The sequence below is a fragment of the Cynara cardunculus genome (assembly GCF_001531365.2).
Source record: "Cynara cardunculus var. scolymus isolate 2C chromosome LG 1, CcrdV1, whole genome shotgun sequence".
In the NCBI taxonomy this organism is placed as follows: Eukaryota; Viridiplantae; Streptophyta; class Magnoliopsida; order Asterales; family Asteraceae; genus Cynara; species Cynara cardunculus.
Window position 1 is genome coordinate 19,188,377 of NC_037528.1, and position 21,530 is coordinate 19,209,906.

Here is a 21,530-nt window from a genome sequence, read left to right on the forward strand (position 1 = left end):
TTTATTTTGGAAAATCACTGACATAATATTTTTTTATTAAAATAAATTTTATATATAATCTTTTTTAAATATAAGTACTTTTTTGTATATTTATTTCATTTTATATATGTAAGTACTTTTTGGTTTAAAAAATATTTAGGGACTTAATCGCTCAAAATATAAAAATCGATTGGTTTTTTTTTCAGTTTTTTCCATTATTTTACCACATTAATCAGTTTTATAAGTTATAAAAATGTATCTAATAGATTTAGAAAGTCTAAGAAATTATTTAACAAATTTTGGAATGTTTAAAAGCTTATTTGTTCCAAAAAATTATCTAAAAATTTAATTATTTCAAACACTAAAGTCTATTGGATATTTTTAAACTTTTCTCTTTTAAAAGTAAATCATTTACTTTAACAATTAATCTAATTAAAATTAACTAAAAAATACAATTTGATAAAAACTGAAAAACGAACAGTACTTAACTAAAAAATATCTTTTTGGTATAACATGCATTTAAAGAATCACCACTACATAGTTCCTACCACTGGCTGATTTACATAGTGATCACTTATCAACGCTTTGCATGATTACAACATACAACATGTTTCAATCGTCCCACTTCACAAACAGACTATATATTTAACCAAAACGACATCGTTTTCATGAAAATCATACTCATTTTCACATCTACATAACCAACTTACATGTTTTAACATATTCAATCGGAATCATCCTCCGATGTAACCTCTGATTCTTCATCTTCATCTTCATCCTCATCATCATCATTAATCTTGACAGGTTTATTGCTAGAAGCTAATTTTGACAATGCTGCAGACTTGCTAGCTCTTTGCGATCGAACGCTAGGATTAGTAGTAGGAACGACAATCTGTTGTAATGTTTCGTCTTCATCGGAGGAACAAGAAGATTCTACTTCCTGCCTTGCACGTCTCCTTCCTCGCACTGGTCTGCTAGCCTTCGGCGGCAATGGTGTAGGCTCAACCTCAAGGGAAGAAGACTCATCATCATCAATATTCAGTTCTACATCCAACTTCTCTGTTAAACATGAAGTAGATTATTAGTTCTACATCCAACTTCTCTGTTCACGACTGCCTCTAATTAAAATTACAAAACTTTGAAAAAAGTTAGTTACCTAACAAAAGATTAGCTTGCTCTGCCGGCAATGGTTCATCAGGGGACCCATCTAATGCCTTAAGATGTTCAGCCATTCGTTTGACCTCCTTAACAATCTCCTTATCCGCTGATACAGATTCAGCAACACGGTTCATGAGCCTCCTCATTAACTTGATGGCCCCTTGTTCTGGTGGCCGAAAACGAAGCAATACAAGTATTTTAGAGATAGCAGAAACATAGGATCTCTCTGCAGCAGTTTTTTTCTTCTGGAAACTCAGAACCTGAAACACATGACAAAATATCCATCAAGAATTGTGCAAATTTTATTCCAAAAAGTCTTACAAGTACGAAAAAATTTGCAATAAGGGAAAGAAAGCTTGGATGAACAACGTTAGGCAAACAATTATGTTTACAGTTGGCGGAAACAATAATGACAGAAATCTTTCTTCCTTTCAACCATTCTTACAAACACATTTCCACAAACTTGAATATACGTTGCTTAAAAAACAATGCATAAATAACTCACTGAGAAAAAGAAAGAAAGAAAGAAAGAAAGAAAGAAAGGCTAATTATGTATAAATAGGTAATCATGAAGTGTAAAAGTGTGTTTATGAAGTACCTCAGAAGCAATACATATAGCAAGCCCTTCTTCTCCAAAATCAAAGTTATTCGAAGAATTAGTGGGATCATGAAGTTGCTCCGGCGAGTTTTTGTTGACATTTTCATCCGGCTGGTCAATCTCCTTTGGATATAATGGAGCCTGTAACATCTGCAGCATAAACCGAGAAGCTTGGATTGCATGCTTCCGCCTGTTAGATAGAGTCACGTTTGACCCACCCGTACTGCCGTCGATGCCAGGCCACATTGAACGCATGACAGGAAGGAAAGCCTTGCAGATACATTTCTGTACAAATAGAAAAAGATGCATAGTTTAAAATTAAGGACTCTGAAAATAACGACGATTCAGGAATCTAGAATTATATGCTTCACTTGCCTTGTGATTCACCGAAAGGGATGGATAATGCTCAAAGAACACGGAGAGGCACTGCTTTAACCTACTCATACAAAGAACCGTATTAGTGCTGCATAGTTTAGGAAATGTTAATAATATCAAAACTAAGAAGAAAAAAAACTATGAACCTCTGCCACTCAGCCGTTTTGCGACTGAAATAAAGATTAATTAGCTTGGCCAAGAGTATAGGATGTGAAGAAACAGAAATGCTCGGGTAGTTCTCACTCAAAAGGAGGAACTTTGCAAAGCCCTCGGCTAGAACTGCATGAACAGACTCGCTCTCATCAGCATCACCTGGTTTACTGAAATCATTTCTATCAAACCCTGCATATAGCAGATCAATTAATTCTATATTCAAGTCCTCATTTGTATCGCTCCAATCAACAGGATGAATAGTTTTGGCATGATCTTGGAACTGTGATGACAGACTCTGGTTCATGGCTTTGTCCACTTCCTGGGGACCATGCCATGTTGCAAGATCCATCAAAGCTTTACTAGCCATGCTACTCACTAGAGATGGTCCCTTAACAAAGGAAAGCCTCAACTGCTTGATTAGTACTTCAGTGAGATTTCTCTCCAGAATCCCAAAAAGACCTAAACACCGGATAGCAGCTCTCTGGACATCCAAATGAATGTGTTTGGCCTGCATTGCGAAGTAGAATTAGATTTAAAGAAAGAGAAGTGGATAGCAAGAAGGAAATATCCACAACGTACCCCTGGAAGCAATAAAGAATGCAGTAATTCTGCTGGTTCAATGGCCTTTCCATGCATCCAACGAAAAGATTTTGTGTTCTCCAAAAGAAGACCAATGACAGAAAGACAATGCATCCAGTCCAAGAAGTCTGCTGTCCTTTCTCTGCAAGGTCTAGCAAGCTCAGCTACAACCCCTAAAACGACTTCTTCAAATTCACCTGGAGTGGCGTGTACTCTTTTAGCCAACCCAGAGACTGCATCAGCCCAGTCTGGTTCTCCTCCCAGACTAATGCCATCTCCTATAACAACTTTATTCCCATCATCATCTATCTCATGCTGAAGTGGGCAGTTTAGCAAGTCTAGCACAAAGACGGCAGCAACCTTCCTATTTGTAGCATCAGAGAAATCAAGCATTGACCCAAGTAAAAGCAGTTGTCGAGCTACAAACCGATTAGTTTGTCCTGAAATAATCAAGAGTTAGATTGTATAGGTTCAGGGTATAAGGTTATATAACATTGTTAGTTTTCTCACCAGCAACAATATGAGCTTTAATCAACTCGATGTACTCAGAAACAGATTCAGGAAGAATCTTCTCCAGAAGCTCATTACTATCTGAAGCTTCTGATGCATATACGGCTGCTTCAGTGCCTGAAGTCATAGCTGCATCGGATCCCTTTGCCTGTTTTCACCATGAATGAGTGCAATAAGAATCTCACTCCCCATAATTTTGTATGAATGAACCAAATCTTTTTAGTGCTCTTAGTTAAGCTGCTGTAAGTTAAAGCGTAATGAATAGATTCCAACTACCATATTGAGATAAAAGCTGCTGAATAACGGTATATTCTAGAGTCCTGATAATTAACATGTCATTCCTACGATGCTTAAAATTTGAACAATCACTCCTCGGTCACAAAGTTCGCAATGATATGCCATTTGGGATGCCATGTTTAACTGAAACAATTCCTTTTTGGAAATCTTTAAAATAAATTGTTCATTTGCCTCAACATGGCTGTTTAACTAATCATTTTGATCCATACAATTTTGCTTTTATCTGAAACTAATTTGATACAAAGAACATTTCCTCCATTTATCATGATGTAATCTAGAACCGCTAAAGCTTTAATTGGAATATTTGACTAATGGATAAATGCTTTAATGCATATAGGCTCAAAGTTGCAGGTCTTATGGACAAACAAAACACTATATATCTCAGGTCAAAGTAAAATCAGCAAAAATGACTGTTTTCTCCTTTCCATCCAATGCAACCATAAAAAAAGATCTCAAAACACAATACAAAATCAAAGCAACACAAACAATCAAACAAAGATCCTTCCCAAAAATAACTGTAAATCAATTCAGCCAGCCATAAAAAGATCTCTAGATGAAATACACTCCCACTACCATATTATTTTACAATGTACTTCCAGAGTATGCTAATCAACAATCACTGCATGCATGTCAGAGAAAACAAAATTTGGCATAGATTCGTCAACACAATTCGAAATCGAGCAACTACATTATTCACTTTAAAGAATTGACAAGTAAATTGTCACTAAATACCTGTGCCTCTGTCTGTAAATGCTTGCACAAAGTCCTCAAATACAAAGCAACTTCTGCATCCACTAGTTGGGTACAGCTCCCTGATATACACAAAAGCAAAACCATAAATTCATTGGACATCATTGCAATTGCCTTCTTTAAAATGTAACATTAGATATGCTAGCAAACTGATGACAGTTAATAACAACAAACGCTTAGATCTTAACCTGAACAGAACATTTCCAGAACTGTGTGAATTACAACTCAAAAAATAAAATTAAAAATCAACTTGCATAAGTGCACTAACATAAATTTCCCTTGCTATATGCTAAATCTCAAATCTTTTAAAGGCCAAAGTGAATTCTATTACCTTTCACAACGAAGAGTGAAATATATCACATGCTAAACCATCCCAAAAAAAAACAAAAATACTATCTGAAGGACATGGCAGCATATGTTACCCCTCATACAAGTAAGAATTTTACACATTATTTCCAGAGATTCTAAAAAGAAAAATGGTACAAGAAATTGAAAAAATGTACAGTGCTGACATTGATCCCTCTTGTTTACGATATTTGCATTCAGAAGTTGCTACAAAAACCTTGGATAATCGTACTATATTCCTTCCTATCTTCTTGACTCCTCAGAGGGAAACTTATAACACGACATAATAAAGGGAGGTACAAGGCCATAAATTGTGTGAGCTCAAGTAATTATATACTAACCTTCTGTTGTATTGCTGTCTGATGACAAGAATTCCTTGATACTTTGACCGCCATGCAGCTTTACCAGTCCAGCTTTCAAGAGAGCCTCCATGACAGACACCCCAATCGATTCATAAGTTTCTACATCTAGATACTTGAGAAGCTCTATGGGGTCTCCGTCGCAGGACTTCATAAGCCACTCATCTTTCATCAATTTAAGACATTCCTTGGTCACAGCCGCAGAACGATCAGCAAGTCCCCTCTTGAGGATAATTGTCCTCTGCTTAATGCTATAGAATTCAAGAGTGACAAAACATTAGGTATACAAGGATAGACAACCAAACCAAATTAAGTTAAATCAAAGGATGCTAGATGCTACCACAATTCCTTAGCCTTATGCAGCATTCATAAACTAATTTTTAATGTATACACTAACAAGTTACATCCATGTGTCGATTATCTCCCCTCATTTGTCCACAATACAAATGCATCATAATATATGAAGAACTATATTAGAGGCTACTCCAGGGGACAACCCTTGATGTACCACAAGTTTTGGTTCAGATTATTTAAAATTTTATTTGACGTGATTATTGTAAACTAACCAACCCAAACCAAACGAACCCAGGATACAATAATTCTAAACTCTCGGTCCTAAATAAAGTCTTTTTAAGCTTAAAATCAAAATGTCTATCAACTGCAAAACTAATAAAATTAAGCAAATTATAGAGATCAGAATGATCTTTACATTAGAACAAGTATAACAATAGCTTTTTTTGGAAAAATGGGATAAAAGAACCCATAACAGTTCAATTTCAAAACTATGAGTTTTGACTTTTAAGAGCACTTGTTTGTGGAACATATAGTGTTTATATGATTTTATACATTAACATAAACTCTCTCTGCTATAGGAACATAATTCATGTTTCCTTAAAGTAGTAATTAAAACACATGAATCACCGCAAAGCTATTTAAATAGTTGTAATGAGATTTCATATGTTTGAAACATTCTAAAGAGTGCACAAAAAATCCAAAAAAACAATGTTATTTCTTGTTGCATTTGATGAATCAGCTTGCTGTTGAAAATGCAGCAACTGAGAAGAGTTAACATCACTTACAAGCAGAAGCAGTTTATACATTAAAACGCTCAACAGACTGCACCCCCAATGTTTCCAACAGCATTTAAAACTGAAAAAATCCTCTTCACATGTATTTTTGGAAGAAAGTTAAAGATGTATCATCCCAAATTCAGATTCAGGGATAAGCATAAAAATCTATTCGGTTCAAAGTTATGGATAGTGTTCCAATCATAAGATTCAATGAAACTGTCAGTTGTTGCAAACTAAGAATCCCCAATTAGCATAAATGCTCAAAACTAGGTCAAGCAAATTGACAATATCCCCTATATTCAATGACCAAAGTTCTATATTGAGATTCTAAGCAGAATATGATTGTAATATGAAAAATCATATGCAATTAATAATGAAACCCAAACAATGAAAGTAAAGCAAATGAGAGAGTGATACCATATTTAAAATCAATATACATGTTACCGAAGGATCAATAAAGCATTTCAAAAGAAGCATGGAAGAAAAAACAATGAAAAAGGAAAGGCTTTACAACCCACATGAAGAAAGAAGGTACCTGAGACTCTGAAGGGGGAATTTACTAGCTAAAACAAAATAAGCAGTTTTACGCACAGCTTCACTCACATCCAATGTGCAATTGATGATTGCTGTGGATGTTGCATTGGAAGGCGGTAAAGACAGCAGTATGGTTTTACGAACATCCTGCACATATCCACTAGGAGCTCAGTCAACAGGTATTCCATACATTCCCTTGGCCTAATTGCTAACCACATAATAGAAAAAAAATGCAAATAGTTCATATGTATGCCTCTTATATTGCAGAAGGTTGGCAGTTATTGAGCATAGTTATAAAAACCATAATTATAACCTTCAATGATTCATCCATCTATCATCAAACAGATTCATATTATATCCTATAAATTCAACCTTATGTTGATTCTTCTCGATTTTCAGGTAGAGATGATAGGACTAAAACTTATTAGTAAGGATGAATAGTTGTCAAAGACAAGGCTCTTATGCTTAATAACAAGTAACTACTAACTAGTATACTTAACTTTTTATCAAGACCATATACAACATGAACTTGGCATAACAGAATGTGTTAGGCAAAAGCTGCATGATTAAGAGACCAAAACGAAGGGAAAAAAGTACATTATGGTAAATGGGGCGAAAACTCACTGGATTCTGTTCTGAAGGCAATGTTTCAAGTAATAATTCAAGAATGTCACTATTCTCTGCATCATTTGCAAAACGAGATAAAGCCCTGACTGAAAATGTGCGGACTACTGGAACCTTATCCCCCACCCGCACTTTAACGCAATCAATCACCTCATCCCACAGATCATCGCTGACTTCTGCATCGTCTGGTAATCGCATTATGATCTAACAGTAAAATTTCCATCAAATAGAAAACAAATAAATGTAGGGCAACAAGTTTAAAAACATATTAATAGAACAAACAACTGAATTTGACATCTTATTGACAGAATAAAAGCAAATGGAGAAAATAACATGCATGTACAACCCACGTAATTAAATAAAATAAAAAATGCTTTAAACAGTGATTTTCCACCACTTTCTGGGTTGTATATAATAATGCAGCGTGTTTAGAAGAGACTAAATAACTCTAAACCGTTTTGACGTATCACCACTGCAAAATGGGAACACTATTCCATTCCCTCAACCACAATTTGTAGGAGAAGACCTTTGAAAGTACACCACCTAGGTTAGACATTGTTGATGAAACATAATGAAATTATAAAGATCAAGCTATTAGCAACGAGCCAAGAATTAAACAGGCCACCCTCCAACAAACAACCCTTTAAGAACCTAAGATCTCCAGGCCTCAATACGATAAATTAATTCTTGTTTGCTTTTATTCCTTTAAAATTCATAAGCTAAAAGATAAAAGTTTCCCTACATTTATATATTACAGGGTACCGAACTGTCCAAATTGGATGAAGGTAGCAGGCGAGCAACCTAATTATTCCCAAAAATAAGTACACTCTCGCAAGGCAGTACCTAAAGATGGTTAAATAAGTGCAAGTTAGTTACATTCATTTAAGGGGGTAAAATGAAAATACTTACTATTTCAATAACCGGTTGGTGTGGAATAAGTCTTAAACAAAAAGTCTTCAATAACTCATTCTCTCCAATGGCACTAACCCTTCTCCAAAGACTTGTAAAATAATAAAAATCTATAATGACTTATGCATTGGAGATGCTTTCATTGATCATACTACTAGTTTACTATAACAAATAGCTGTATGTACTGAGTCATAACCATTTGACTTCAAAATGTTAGCATCTCGTATACTTTTGTAACTGTTAGAAATAAATACCCCCTAGATTCAGGATGAAAAGTACAGTATTTTGATTTTGGAGGTTAAATCTAGTATTTCCATATTAACTTGATAAGAATTCTGGGTCAGATTTTACACAAACATCATCTTAATAGTACTTGGAATAGTTTAATGCAGTTTAGCAAGTTTTCTCGAAAAGATTAGCATTTTTATAATTAAAAATACCCTTATTTGATGACCAATTTCAGATATATATTTCCCTTTTTAGCAAGGGAGTAAGTATCACTTTTATTTCTTTTTATCTTTATCATCAAACCAGACATTAGTTGATATAATGAGCATGTCAAAGCTAATTAAATATCAAGTATCGATTCATAAACAATTGCATCAGCCAGTCCTAGTGAATAATAATATGCACCAAGTCACCAACAATAATTGACATGAATCTGTTCAAACTTTACAAGAAACAGGTATTGTTGTTGCCTGTTGGTTGTACTTTCTACTTAGCTTAAGGTAATCATGGTCATACCATATGCACTGAAGTAACAAAAATTTGTACTTGTTTTGAATTTTGCCTCCAAAAATTGACCTTCAAATGTCTATTGTATCTCTATCTTTTTAGAGGATATGGAATTAACATCCTCTGGCTGACAAAATTTGCTAAATTTGAGGTCCGGATATCAAACCTAGTACTTTAGATGTAAATTTGATAGGAATTCCGGTTTGGTATCAAGACCAAAATCATTTTATACTTCATCAAAATTAGGATTCCTGTCCATTTTAACACCAAAATTTTCTCTTCATTTCTTTATATTTTTTTCGTTTTTCTTTCACTCTAAAACCAAAATTGATTGATGCATAAGTCTATTACCAGAGTATTTTAAAACTGAAAGCTCTATTACCAGAGTATTTAAAAACTAAAAGCTAAGGATGGTCTACAATAGTCATAAATTTTCACTGATATTACCTAATTTGCACATTTCATGTATCAAGATATTCATTCAATTTTAAAAAATAAAGAGACAAGTACCTCCGAAATAATTTGACAAGCCCTAAACCTGGAAGTTCTGCTAGCGGCAGTGGTTCCAGTGATGAGAAAACGAAGAAACTGTTCAAAAAAAGCATCGTAATCCTCAGAATTGTTAGGATCCCGTGTGCAGACAAAAATAACAACAAATTGAACGATCCGTTCGACAGAAGCGGTGCGGCGCTGGGAAGTGAAGACAGGGGTTAGGGTTTTAGTGAAAGCAGCGAAGAATTGAGCAAGAGAAGTCGAAGAACGGAGAGCAGAGAGCTCTTTCAGCTTGCGGATGCGAGATGCTCGAGCTTCATCGAAAATCTTAGCTACCTTCTGCATCAAAAGCTTCTCTTCTTCGGGAAATTCGACAGCCATTGTTGATCCCACAAATCTCTGCTATTCTCTCTCTGTCTCTAATGTTGATTTTTGAATTTGAGAGCGGGAACTGAAACCGCTTGAAATTTTATATCGGGACTTCTACAATACCCAAGCCCACTTATTTTAGGGTTTTAAGTAGAGCTGGCCGAAGCATGGGTCTGGACCGGGCTAATCGTGCCCGCTTATGATTTTATTTTTTTTTATTTCGACCTCTTTCTGTTTTTTATATGGTAAGATATTGTTTGTTTTTTTAATACTAGGATGGTACACGTACTAGCGAGATATATCTCGATTTTAATGTTTTGTTTTTTTTTGTCTCAATCGATGTTATAATACGGTTTTATGTGGTTTTGAAAAAAAACGTAATGTCTTTATTTTTAAATGAAATATAAATATGAAGATATGATAAAAAAAAATATTGATATTAATACCAAACTAATTATTTAATATTTCTCTCTTTTTTGTGTATTTCTTTAATTATTTTTTTTATGTTTGATTTAATAATATAATTTTTTTATAAAGATAATTAAGTATTTTGTTAGAAGTTAATAATTATCCTAATTATATTTTAGATTTTTTATATTTAAAATGAGATGTTTATCATTTATTTAATTACGTTTATCTGCAGTTAGTTACATGAAGCTTTAACAAGTTATACTTACGCACAATTTACTTGTACTATTGAATATTAAGTAATATGCATCAATAAACAGTATTTTATACATAAAAAATTGTTTTTAAGAGTTTTTGTCAAATGCTTTATAATATAGTATAGATTTATAGAATTCTAAATTTTATTTCTTTTTTATTGATAAAAGGTAGTGTTGAAGTTTGAAAGTAGAATCAATAAGACTGTTTGTTTTTATAATCTGATAAATATCTAAATTTCTTTAAATTAGCTATTTTACCCATCAGAATATTGTAGTGTTGAATTTCTAGATGAATGTATACAATTTCACCTATTTATCCATCATTATTACGAAATTTACATCTAAATTATATAATTAGAATTCATTTCAACAAAAATATGTCATTAACGGTATTTAACACGATTAAATCCTATTAAAACATATCAATTAAGAGAGTTGATGATTAATTTGGTAAGGATCGTTTAAAGTTAATCAATTAAGAGACGTCCTTGCTAAAAGGTTTGGAAAATAATAAGAGACAAATAGGGGGTTGGTTTTCTTTTTAACAGATAAGAGGATAATAAGACACAAGTGACTTTGAAAAATTAAAAAAAATAATAATAATCTAAATGACCATACTTCTTACTGAATTGAACATAAAAAAAACCAATAAGAGGTTTTTTTTTTAATGAAAACAAACAAGGCCCAACTCTTTTTCTAAGATTTCTTTTACAAAATTTCTCACAAATTTGTTTTTCAATTGAGCACATAAATAAACTTTATTAAAACCCTAGTCTTATATGTGTTTAAAAAGATGTTTTTTTTCCTGTTTTTCTCTTATAGCCAAAATCTAAAGAGATTTATTTTACAACTGTTTAATCTATCATCTTATTTATATGAGTTGAATTATATATATAACATAACTCAAATCAGGAAAGGTTCAAACGAGAACATCTTTATTTTACGAGAACGTGATAACACTCTTTTACTATAGACAATCACATGTGATATTATTATTCCATCACATATGATTCACATGTGACACTAAATCAGAGACGCGGACTATTTTCGATACGATCTTGATTACGGGCCAAGTCGCCCTTACACCACTAAGCCCTCTCACAAGTATCATCACATGTGATAAGGTTGTTGTTGATATGATACTATAATCCATCAAAACCATCACATATGATGCTAAATCATAGACACAGACAACCTTTAGCGTGACTTAAGTCGTAAAACACGTCGTCCGCACATCATAGGGTCCCCTCACGTGTATTATCACATGTGATAACGATGTTCTCGCGTTCTCGTAAAATAGAGGTGTTCTCGTTTGAATCTCCACCAACTCAAATAAGGTTATATAATTATCTATAATATTTTGTGTATGATTATCTCAAACATTAATACAATTATATATATTTATAAATAACAAACGTCATTATCATAATTATAATGTAACACATAATATATAATTATTCTATAAAAATAATTATTTAACAATAAACATGATTTGAATTTTGGTTTCTGAAGTATTTTATTTCCTTTTCTTTCATTTATTATGTTTCTCTTATCTGATATCTCTTGATCTAACACGTCCGGTTTAGGGGCGGTGATTTACCCCAACCCGGTGGGAAACCCATGGTTTGAAGTTTCTGAAGTTCGTTCCAGATTTGAGGTTCGCTTTTGATTTCGTTTGAATAATTTTTGAAGTTCGTTTTTGATTTTGTTCCAGATTTCATTTGAAGTTTCTGAGGTTCGATTCATTTTTGAAGTTCGATTTCACTTTGGAGTTCGATTTCGTTACAGGTTTCCATTGATTGTTCCTTCCAGATTTTTCAAGTTCAGATTGTTTATACATTCTCACACATTCATGTTCTTGTTGAAGTTTATCTGATGAACCAATGGTAAGAAGGCCATTTCTATTAACGGTTGATTCAGTAAAACAATAGATATTTATCTAGTCAGACAAGTTTATGTAGACAGGACTTAATAGGAGTTCATACAAGAAGCGCAATATCAACTTCTATTGTTTCCCTTTTTCTCTCTCCAGTTCAAGAAATATATTTTCGCTGCTGTTAACAAGACACTACTAGAAGAATGTGTTGAATCAAAACAATGTCGACCATTTATGTGTGTTTGAATGCATAGGAATTGTGCATATACCAGATACAAAAAACAGGAAGCTAGAAGCCAAAAATGTGTGTCGTGAGGGTCAAGTGACTGAGTCCAGAGGTTACAAAATGGTCGATAGGGTGACGAAGGGGAAAATAACCAACAGATATGTCAACAAATACTTTAGTAGGTTGGAGGTACTCGAAGTAAGTGCGTTAAAGGTTATGTACGTGATAACTCCTGTACGATCAAACTTGCAAAGGATCCAGTCATCTGTAGTAGGATGAAGCCCATTGACATGCGATACCACTTCTTAAGCAGGTATTTCTACGTGATCCTTTTTTGATTCTCTATTTCTTGTAATGCCTATTTAAAGACTCGTGTTTCTCTAATTTCAGTATCTTATCATTGAGTATTCTATACCATTTGCATTAACATTTGGTATCAGAAAGGGATTCAGACCGTGGGTAAGTTTGTGTGAATTCCAACGCAATTACGAGAGATTGAGTTTTGTGAGAGCACGAGTAAAAACCAAGAAGTTCGAAAATATACCATTCTGATATTTTTCTAAACCAAAAGATCATAATGGTATGTTCCGTGTCCAAATATTCACTGAATTACAATCTATTGAAGAAGGGTTCTTTAATTGAAGTAGTGAACACCCAATCTGATTCTTGTTTTAGTAAGAGCGGTGAATGATGAAATCAAACAGGTAACAATCTTAATCAAAGATCAATCTTCTTCCCTAAACTTTGTAAGCTCAATAATCGGTTCTCATCTCACAAATATGTCGATTGAAAGCAGTTTTTTGACAAGATTTATTCTTCTCTTTTTTAATCGCAAGCAAATTGTAACTTGTCATCGATAACAATACTCGATCACTGAAATTTGTTTTTTGGGTTTATGTATATATGCATAGGTAAAAGTATTCAAATACTCTTTACGGGTTTTATGCAAATAAGCATACGTAACTATAGTCAATCATTGATCTTTTGAACATTTTTTGTTTTTTGGATTTATGCATATGTGTATTGGTAACAATTTTGAATCCATTTTGCATGCACCAATTGAATATGGTCTCGTAACTCAAAAAACTGAAAGACGGTAAATATGGTGAATCATTTACATGTACATGTAGCTCGAAAAACGGCCACATATGTCAATGGAGCCCTCTGTGGACTTTGCAACATTCAAAGTAGAACCTGCCTGAAAACACCTAAATTAACAGTGTTAGTATGACCTTGACACAAATGCAACAAATAGTTTGAGCAAAATAAACTTAGATTAGTTTAAAATAATAACTAACGGCAAATTTCGGACTGTTGGTTAGTTGATCGGCTCACAGTGCAACAAGGATACCTAGTACAAGTATGACAAGCAAGAGACACAATGAAGACCAAAAACATGAACATAACGTAGCATTTGGAACAAACGTGCACCATGCACGAGAGTGAATATTTAAGCATAATATGTTAGTGGAAAGAGATGCAAGGAGTAATAAGTCGCTCATGAATAGTAAAATACGTCACTAGAAGTTAAAGATTATCAACTTTTGATGTAATTACAACAAAAAATTACGATAAAAGAGTGGCAAGAAAAACTTTATCATGCAAAAACTAATTATCATCCTCGTGATAGAATAAAATATCAGATGTTAAGTGTTACCGTTTTTTATCGTCACCCCACCTTGCCTGACCTCGTAACTAACGGCCACCTCTCCAAGACTTGTTCGTACCACTAGGGCAAGGGGAGTCCTTCGAAGGGTTTTGTTCCAACAAATTTCATTATGTGAACCAAAATCTCTCGGAATTGGATTTTGGCATATGAACGTTGATATGGATCTGACTTACATGACTTCATTTTCTTAATCCGTTTAATTGCAGTTTCTTTTTGTTCTAAATATAATAATTTGTGTAGATAATGGTTTCCTTTTTTAATGTAATCATTCTAGTTTATATATTATTTTTCAGAAAAAGTAATAAAACAATTAAATTGTAAGTACATGGCAAACAATGTCTAGAAAATATATAGCTCGTGATAGATATGTTTCTACACAGATATTTGTTTGTGTCTAGAAAAGCTCCTGACAAATTCGTCATAAATGAAAGTCCTTTTTTTCTTAGATCCCCTTGTGAAGTCATGTGATCGGAACAAATTTATAAGGTCATGCTTGATGTGCACGACATAATGCATTTTGATGTGTGAATGGTATTTTCTATGTTTAAATTGCTTTTTGTAAGCCATGTGGTCGAGAATACATGATATATCAATTTATATACTAAATTGTATTTTTTTTGTTGAAATCAGTATATGATCGAAGCCAAATCCAATAATTAACTATTTAACAGTTTTTTTTAATTATAAAGTATATCAATATACAAACCTAACACCAAATTGTCCACCTTGATTCAAAATAAAATGTGTGAAATGAATGGAAATATCAAAGAAATTAACGAAGTTTAGACGTTATTGTTCTATGCAACGGTTATATATATATATATATATATATATATATATATATATATATATATATGGGGGGGGTGTGTGTGATGATTCTGATCCAAAGTAAAGATACCATGATGGCCGATCTCTAGTACCGAAACATGGACATATTTTTTTTCCACATAACTACCAAGGCTGCCGGCCAAATCTGTAATCCGTTTTCTTTTTGTTTGCAAGCAATGGCAGATGTATCAGCACCACCACCTCCAAAAATAACTTCTTATTGTCTTGTCCACCACAACACCATGCAAGTTTCAAACCATCGACTGCGAGTCACCTGAAGACGTTTTAAGTACCGTTAGCCATCCTTTGCCATTCGAAGCGGCCAGTCTTGAAAATATGTTGATTATAGCATCTGTACGTCGAGTGGTATGTGTATGCATAATCAACAAGCGCAACAAGAAGGAATACTCGGATTCGGGTGAATATAAGACATTGTCTAGACCCAACAACGAAGAATGTTTGGTAACCAACACAAAAGTGTTTTGGTTATATATATATTACAGTTATAACGACTACAATATTCTACTTGTAACCAAACATCCCAATGTTTATGTATACTCTTTGAAGTCTGACTCATGGAGCCATTTACAAAGTAGATATAGAGAAGCAAACTAGAGAGAGGATGTGTTCATCATATAATAAGATCATTATCTATCCAGGAGAGAAATACATGGAGACTATGGGGATTAATTTATCTAATCACCAATAAACTTTATGTTCCAGTCTACGCGTGTGTGCGTGCACACACACATATATACTATATTACAAAGTATTTGACAAAAACTCTTATAAATCATTATTTATGTATGAAGTACCGTGTATTAATGCATATTACTTAAAAAAATGATTACAAATAAATTATACGTAAGTTCAACTTATTAAAGCTCCATTTTTTAATTCGTATAAACTAACTGCAGATAAACATAATCAAATACAGGATAAACATCTCATTTTATATATTAAAATTTTAAAATATAATTAAGATAATCATTGAATTCTAACAAAATCATTATCTTTATAAAAAAATTATTGTTAAGCCAAAAATAAATTACTTCCCTATTTGATCTAAATTAAATTATAATAAAAAATTGAATTAAATAAATTGTACAAAAAAAGAGCTTTTAAATAGTTAATTTGATATTAATATCGATACATGTTTTTCAAATTTTTATAATGTCKTYAAATTTATTTTTATTCAAAAGTAAAAACATTAATTTTCTTAAAACCACATAAATCATATTATATCAATATAGACAAAAAAATAAAACAAAATATTAAAATAAATATGTATCTCACTGTATTGCATGAGTACTCTTCTAATATATATATATATATATATATATTCCCAATTCACTTTGAAACGTGAAAATATAATTATTAACTAGAAAAGTATTCATGTAATGCAACGACATACATCTCGATTTTAGCGTCTTATTTTGTTCTTTGTGATAATACAGTTTTATGTGGTTTTGATAAAAATGTTTTTATGTTTGAATAAAGTATAAATTTGAAGATCTCATAAAAAATATAGCGATATTAATATTAAATTAACTATTCAATTTTTTTTTTTGTAATTTGTTTAACTCAATTTTTTAATTGTAATTCAATTTTGATTTAATAACGAAGTAATTGATTTTCGGTTTAATAACCTAACTTTATTACAAATATAATAATCAAGTATTTTGTTAGAACTTAACAATTATCCAGATTATATTTTAGATTTTTCATATTTAAAATAAAATGTTTATCTTGTATTTGATTATATTTATCTGCAATTAGTTACAATACAAGAAAAATGACCTCCACACAAAGTTTTCTTTTGTATTTAAAGTTCAAAAAGCTTCTCTAAAGATTTTAGAGAAGTTTTTCACTTCCGTTAATAACCTTCCCTATATAACGATAGCTAAAAATTTTAAGGAGGATTTTCAAAGGATACGTATACATATACGTTAACCTTTAAAGAAGCTTTTTTGGATTTTAAATACGCTTTCAAAACGTATGAAAAGATTGGTCCATTTTTTTTAAAAAGCCTCTCTAGAAGTATCTCCACGGTGTTGTATTCCCTCTGTTTTATGTCTATTGCTATAACATGCACCAACGATACCCCGTATTTTCTATGTGTTACATTTTCATGGATTTGCCTCGTCATGTTTTCACATAATCAAAACACACATAAATTAACACTCATTACACTTTGGATGACCGGCTATCGGAACCCTCAATAGGGTGCGAAGCAACAAAAATGCTCTACGACTTACGAGAATAAGTAGAATGTGTTGTAGTATTTTCAGCTAATGCTTTATCTCTCCAAATTGGATTTGGCATATGAACATTGATCCATTTAATATGTTTTAAAAATTATATAGAATAGACGAAGGATCATATGAGAATAGTTAAGATGAGAAGTGTAAAAAGGATTTGGACCCTTGATCACTTTTAATTTTAAAATAGCTTATAAATTGTGTTTTAGAAGGAAATTGATCTAATGTATCTCACTAGTGTTGCTCTAGTGGTTCTCTTCAATTAGGATTTGATTTAAGGGTGAAGATTTCTTCTTACCTTTCTTATCATAAACTAGTATAGGAACCACGCGTTGCACGATAGTATGAGTACTTTGATTAATGATCTGATGATTGTTTATATAAATATATATTAATTGTTAATAGAATCATCAACAAATCGTATTTAAATAATTCAAAAAAGTTAAATAAAATATAGTTAGTGAAATTTTAATACATATACACACACACATGCACGCACGCACGCATACACGCACGCACACACACACACACACACACACACATATATATATATATATATATATTGAGAGAGAGATTTGTTTAGTAATAAAGTTGTAAAACTAAATAAAATGAGTAATAATAATGACGGAAATATTAACAAATCTGACACAAACTTAAGAATAAAAAATACTCTACATAAAGATACGTCTCTTTCAAAGGATGATGTACATGTACCATTTTTCATCCTCAACACACACCTTGACTTTAAAAACACATTAATGAATGAACCAACCATACGATATGTAAAAAATCACATATCAAACTTAAAGACTTCAAATCTTTATAACCCAATAGATAAAATTATAATGCAATCAAAATCACAACATGAACATACATAAAATTATAATACGACTAAATTTACGATAAAACACATACTTAAAAATATAATCCAATCAAAATCATGATACAAACATACATAATATTCTAATACATTCTAAATTACAAAACAAACTTGCATAAAATCCTTACCTTAGATCATAATCAAAAATTCCCACAACCAAAACTTGAAAACTTCAAATTTTCAAGACTTGACATATAAACATTAAAGAACTCGAAAACCTGCAAATCAAAAAATGTTCAACATAAGTAAAAATTACATAGTGAACTTGAACATTTTAAATCTTCACCTAATACATAAAAGTTATAATGCAAACAAAAATCACGATACAAACATAAATAAAATTATAATGCAATCAAAATCATGAAATAAATCAATATAAAATTATTACCTTATATTGCAACCAAAAAATCAAATATTGAACTTGAAGACTTCTTCATATCTTCATGACATAATGCATAAAAACTATAATGCAATCTAAATAACGATACAAACATACATAAAATTATGGGAGAARTGAAAAAAAAAACTATGAAGATTATCAATAGTAAAATAGAAGAAAAACTAAAGAGAGAAAATAAATTTAGAGATGCATGAGATAGAGATAGAATTTGAGAGGGTGTGAGAGATGAAGATGAATAAATAGTTGTTTATATATATATATATATATAAATGATTGATTGATTGAAAAAAATGAATGGTTTGGAGTTATGTCATTTGAATCAATATAAAAGGAGATGAATGGTTTGAAGTTGAATTCAAACATTTAACAAAAAAACAAAATTGACAAAAAAAAATATAGTAGTGGATATCGAGAGAATGAAGAAAAAAGAAAAATGAGGTTCTAGGCTTTAGTAGAGGCCACTTCAAATACTCATAGTTTCTTCTTTAATATATATAATACGTAAGGGTTATAATGCAAACAAAAATCACGATACAAACAAAAATAAATTTATAATACAATCAAACTCATGAAACAAATCAATATAAAATTATTACCTTATATTGCAACCAAAAAATCAAATATTGAACTTGAATACTTCTTCAAATCTTCATGACATAATGCATAAAAACTATGATGCAATCTAAATAACGATACAAACATACATAAAATTATGGGATAAGTGAAAAAACAAAAAAAAACTATGAAGATTATCAATAATAAAATAGAAGAAAAACCAAAGAGAAAAATAAATAAATTTAGAGATATATAGGATAGAGATAGAATTTGAGAGGGTGTGAGAGATGAAGATGAATAAATAGTTGTTTATATATATATATATATATATATATATATATATAATGATTGATGGGAAAAGATGAATGGTTTGGAGTTATGCCATTAAAATTAATATAGAAGTAAATGAATGGTTTGGAGTTGAACGCAAACATTTAACAAAAAAACATAAATTGACAAAAAAAATATAGTAGTGGATATTGAGAAAATGAAGGAGAAAAAAGAAAAATGGGGTTCTAGGCTTTAGGAGAAGTCACCTCAAATACCCATGGTTTCTTCTTTAATATATATATATATATATATATATATATATATATATATATAATATAATATAATTAATTTTGCACTATAATTTCTACCATTTGGTTAGATTGGTTTTCAACCATGGTTATAGATTTCAAAATGGTCATCTAAAGAAAGACAATCCTATGAGACAAACCTCATGATTGACACAAAGGCATCCAATCTACCTTTCTTATACACTTCATTTTGTTCAAAATTTTAAACTCTTCACCAATGTGGGATATCTCAAACTCAACCATAATTCACCAACACTTCAATACTCAATTCTCATTATGCCATCTCAATACTCTTGGTTCTTCATTTAATATATATATATATATATATATATATATATTTCATTCTCACTAAGACCCAACTCATATAAAATAATGGTTTTATTTTGATGTAATCATTCAAATTTTCATATATTATTATTCTAGAAATGTATTAAATAATCGAAATGTAATTACATGGCCAATAATAGAAAATAGCTCGAGCTAGATATGTTTGTACATATACGAGAAGATATTTTTTTCGTTTTTTGTCTAGAAATATTCCAAACACATTTGTCAAAAGTAAACGGAAGTCTTCTTTTAGATCCCGTAGTAAAGTCGTGTAATGGAAACAAATTTGCAAGGTCGTGCATGATGTATACGTCGTACCGCATTTTCTTGTGTGAATGGTATTTTCTAAGTTTACTATTCATCGGTTTTTGTAAGCAATGTGGTCTAGTCGTCTGGAATATAAGATACGTCAATTTATATGCTAAAATGTATCTTCTTTTAGTCGAATAAATATACATTTAAAAGTCAAATCCAATCAATAAATTGATAATTTTTTTTATTAAATATATCAATATACGGACCTAAACATCAAGCTGTCTGCCTTGATTCAAAATAAAGTGTGAAACGAATAAAAATGACAAAGAAATTAACGGAGTTGGAGCATAATTGTTCTTTGTACAATTAACTTTTTTATATTAAACCGAAAGATTTGTACGGGTTAATACAATAGAAAACATGTAAACTATACAAGTATTCAGAGTTACCAGATTGAAAGAACAGCTCACAAGTTAAAATAACATCTATCAGATATGGTTACCAAAATCTTAATCTAAGCATGTCCTTACATAGACAAGACTGATGCTTGATTCCAGTTTACATATATTTTTAAAAACAGAAGAGATAATATAAAAAACACTAACATTTAAGCTAAAAACAATAAATTTGACAATTATAAGACTCGAACCTGAATCTTTTGTCAATGAACATAGAAGATGTCGGGTAGCCTTGACAAAGACGTCATGAATTTAAGTATAGAAGTTTGGTGGAACAAGTCATGTGCTTTTGGATCATCTAAATTGGGACCCCAAAAGGAAATTTTGGCCTCTCAATGTTTGGAAAGCAACTCTATGACTATTTGTAACCTTAACCTTAACGAACGGTGATCAAAATATATTAGTCAATTAATTAATAAATTTAATAATACCCTGCCTATGATTCATTGGCACTCTCTTGAGAGGGGTGTTGAATGCTTGAAAATTGTGCATATTTAAAATCTATAAACATCAAATTGATTTAATAATATATTATATTTAATTATTATTATTCAATACTACATTATAAAGTATTTGACAAAAACTCTTAAAAACTACTTTTTATGCGTAAAGTACTGTTTATTAATGCATATTACTTAAAACTCAAGATTACAAGTAAATTGTGCGTATGTACAACTTATTAAAGCTCCATATCTGAATTCATGTAACTGACTGCA

At 31.5% G+C, this 21,530-nt stretch overlaps 1 protein-coding gene across 1 annotated transcript; it reads right to left on the reverse strand.

Annotated features, from left to right (window-relative positions):
• Positions 1-558: 558 nt before the first annotated feature.
• On the reverse strand, positions 559-9,848 carry LOC112521372 (condensin complex subunit 3). The gene is made up of 13 exons (XM_025130239.1): positions 9,486-9,848; positions 7,332-7,535; positions 6,709-6,854; positions 5,082-5,354; positions 4,610-4,623; positions 4,382-4,461; positions 3,353-3,500; positions 2,843-3,282; positions 2,257-2,771; positions 2,111-2,171; positions 1,736-2,020; positions 1,136-1,397; positions 559-1,038 (listed from the first exon to the last, which is right to left on the reverse strand). Exons 1-13 carry the CDS (start codon positions 9,846-9,848, stop codon positions 704-706), a joined length of 3,126 nt encoding a protein of 1,041 aa, XP_024986007.1. The 3' UTR covers positions 559-703.
• Between the last annotated feature and the right edge of the window lie 11,682 nt (positions 9,849-21,530).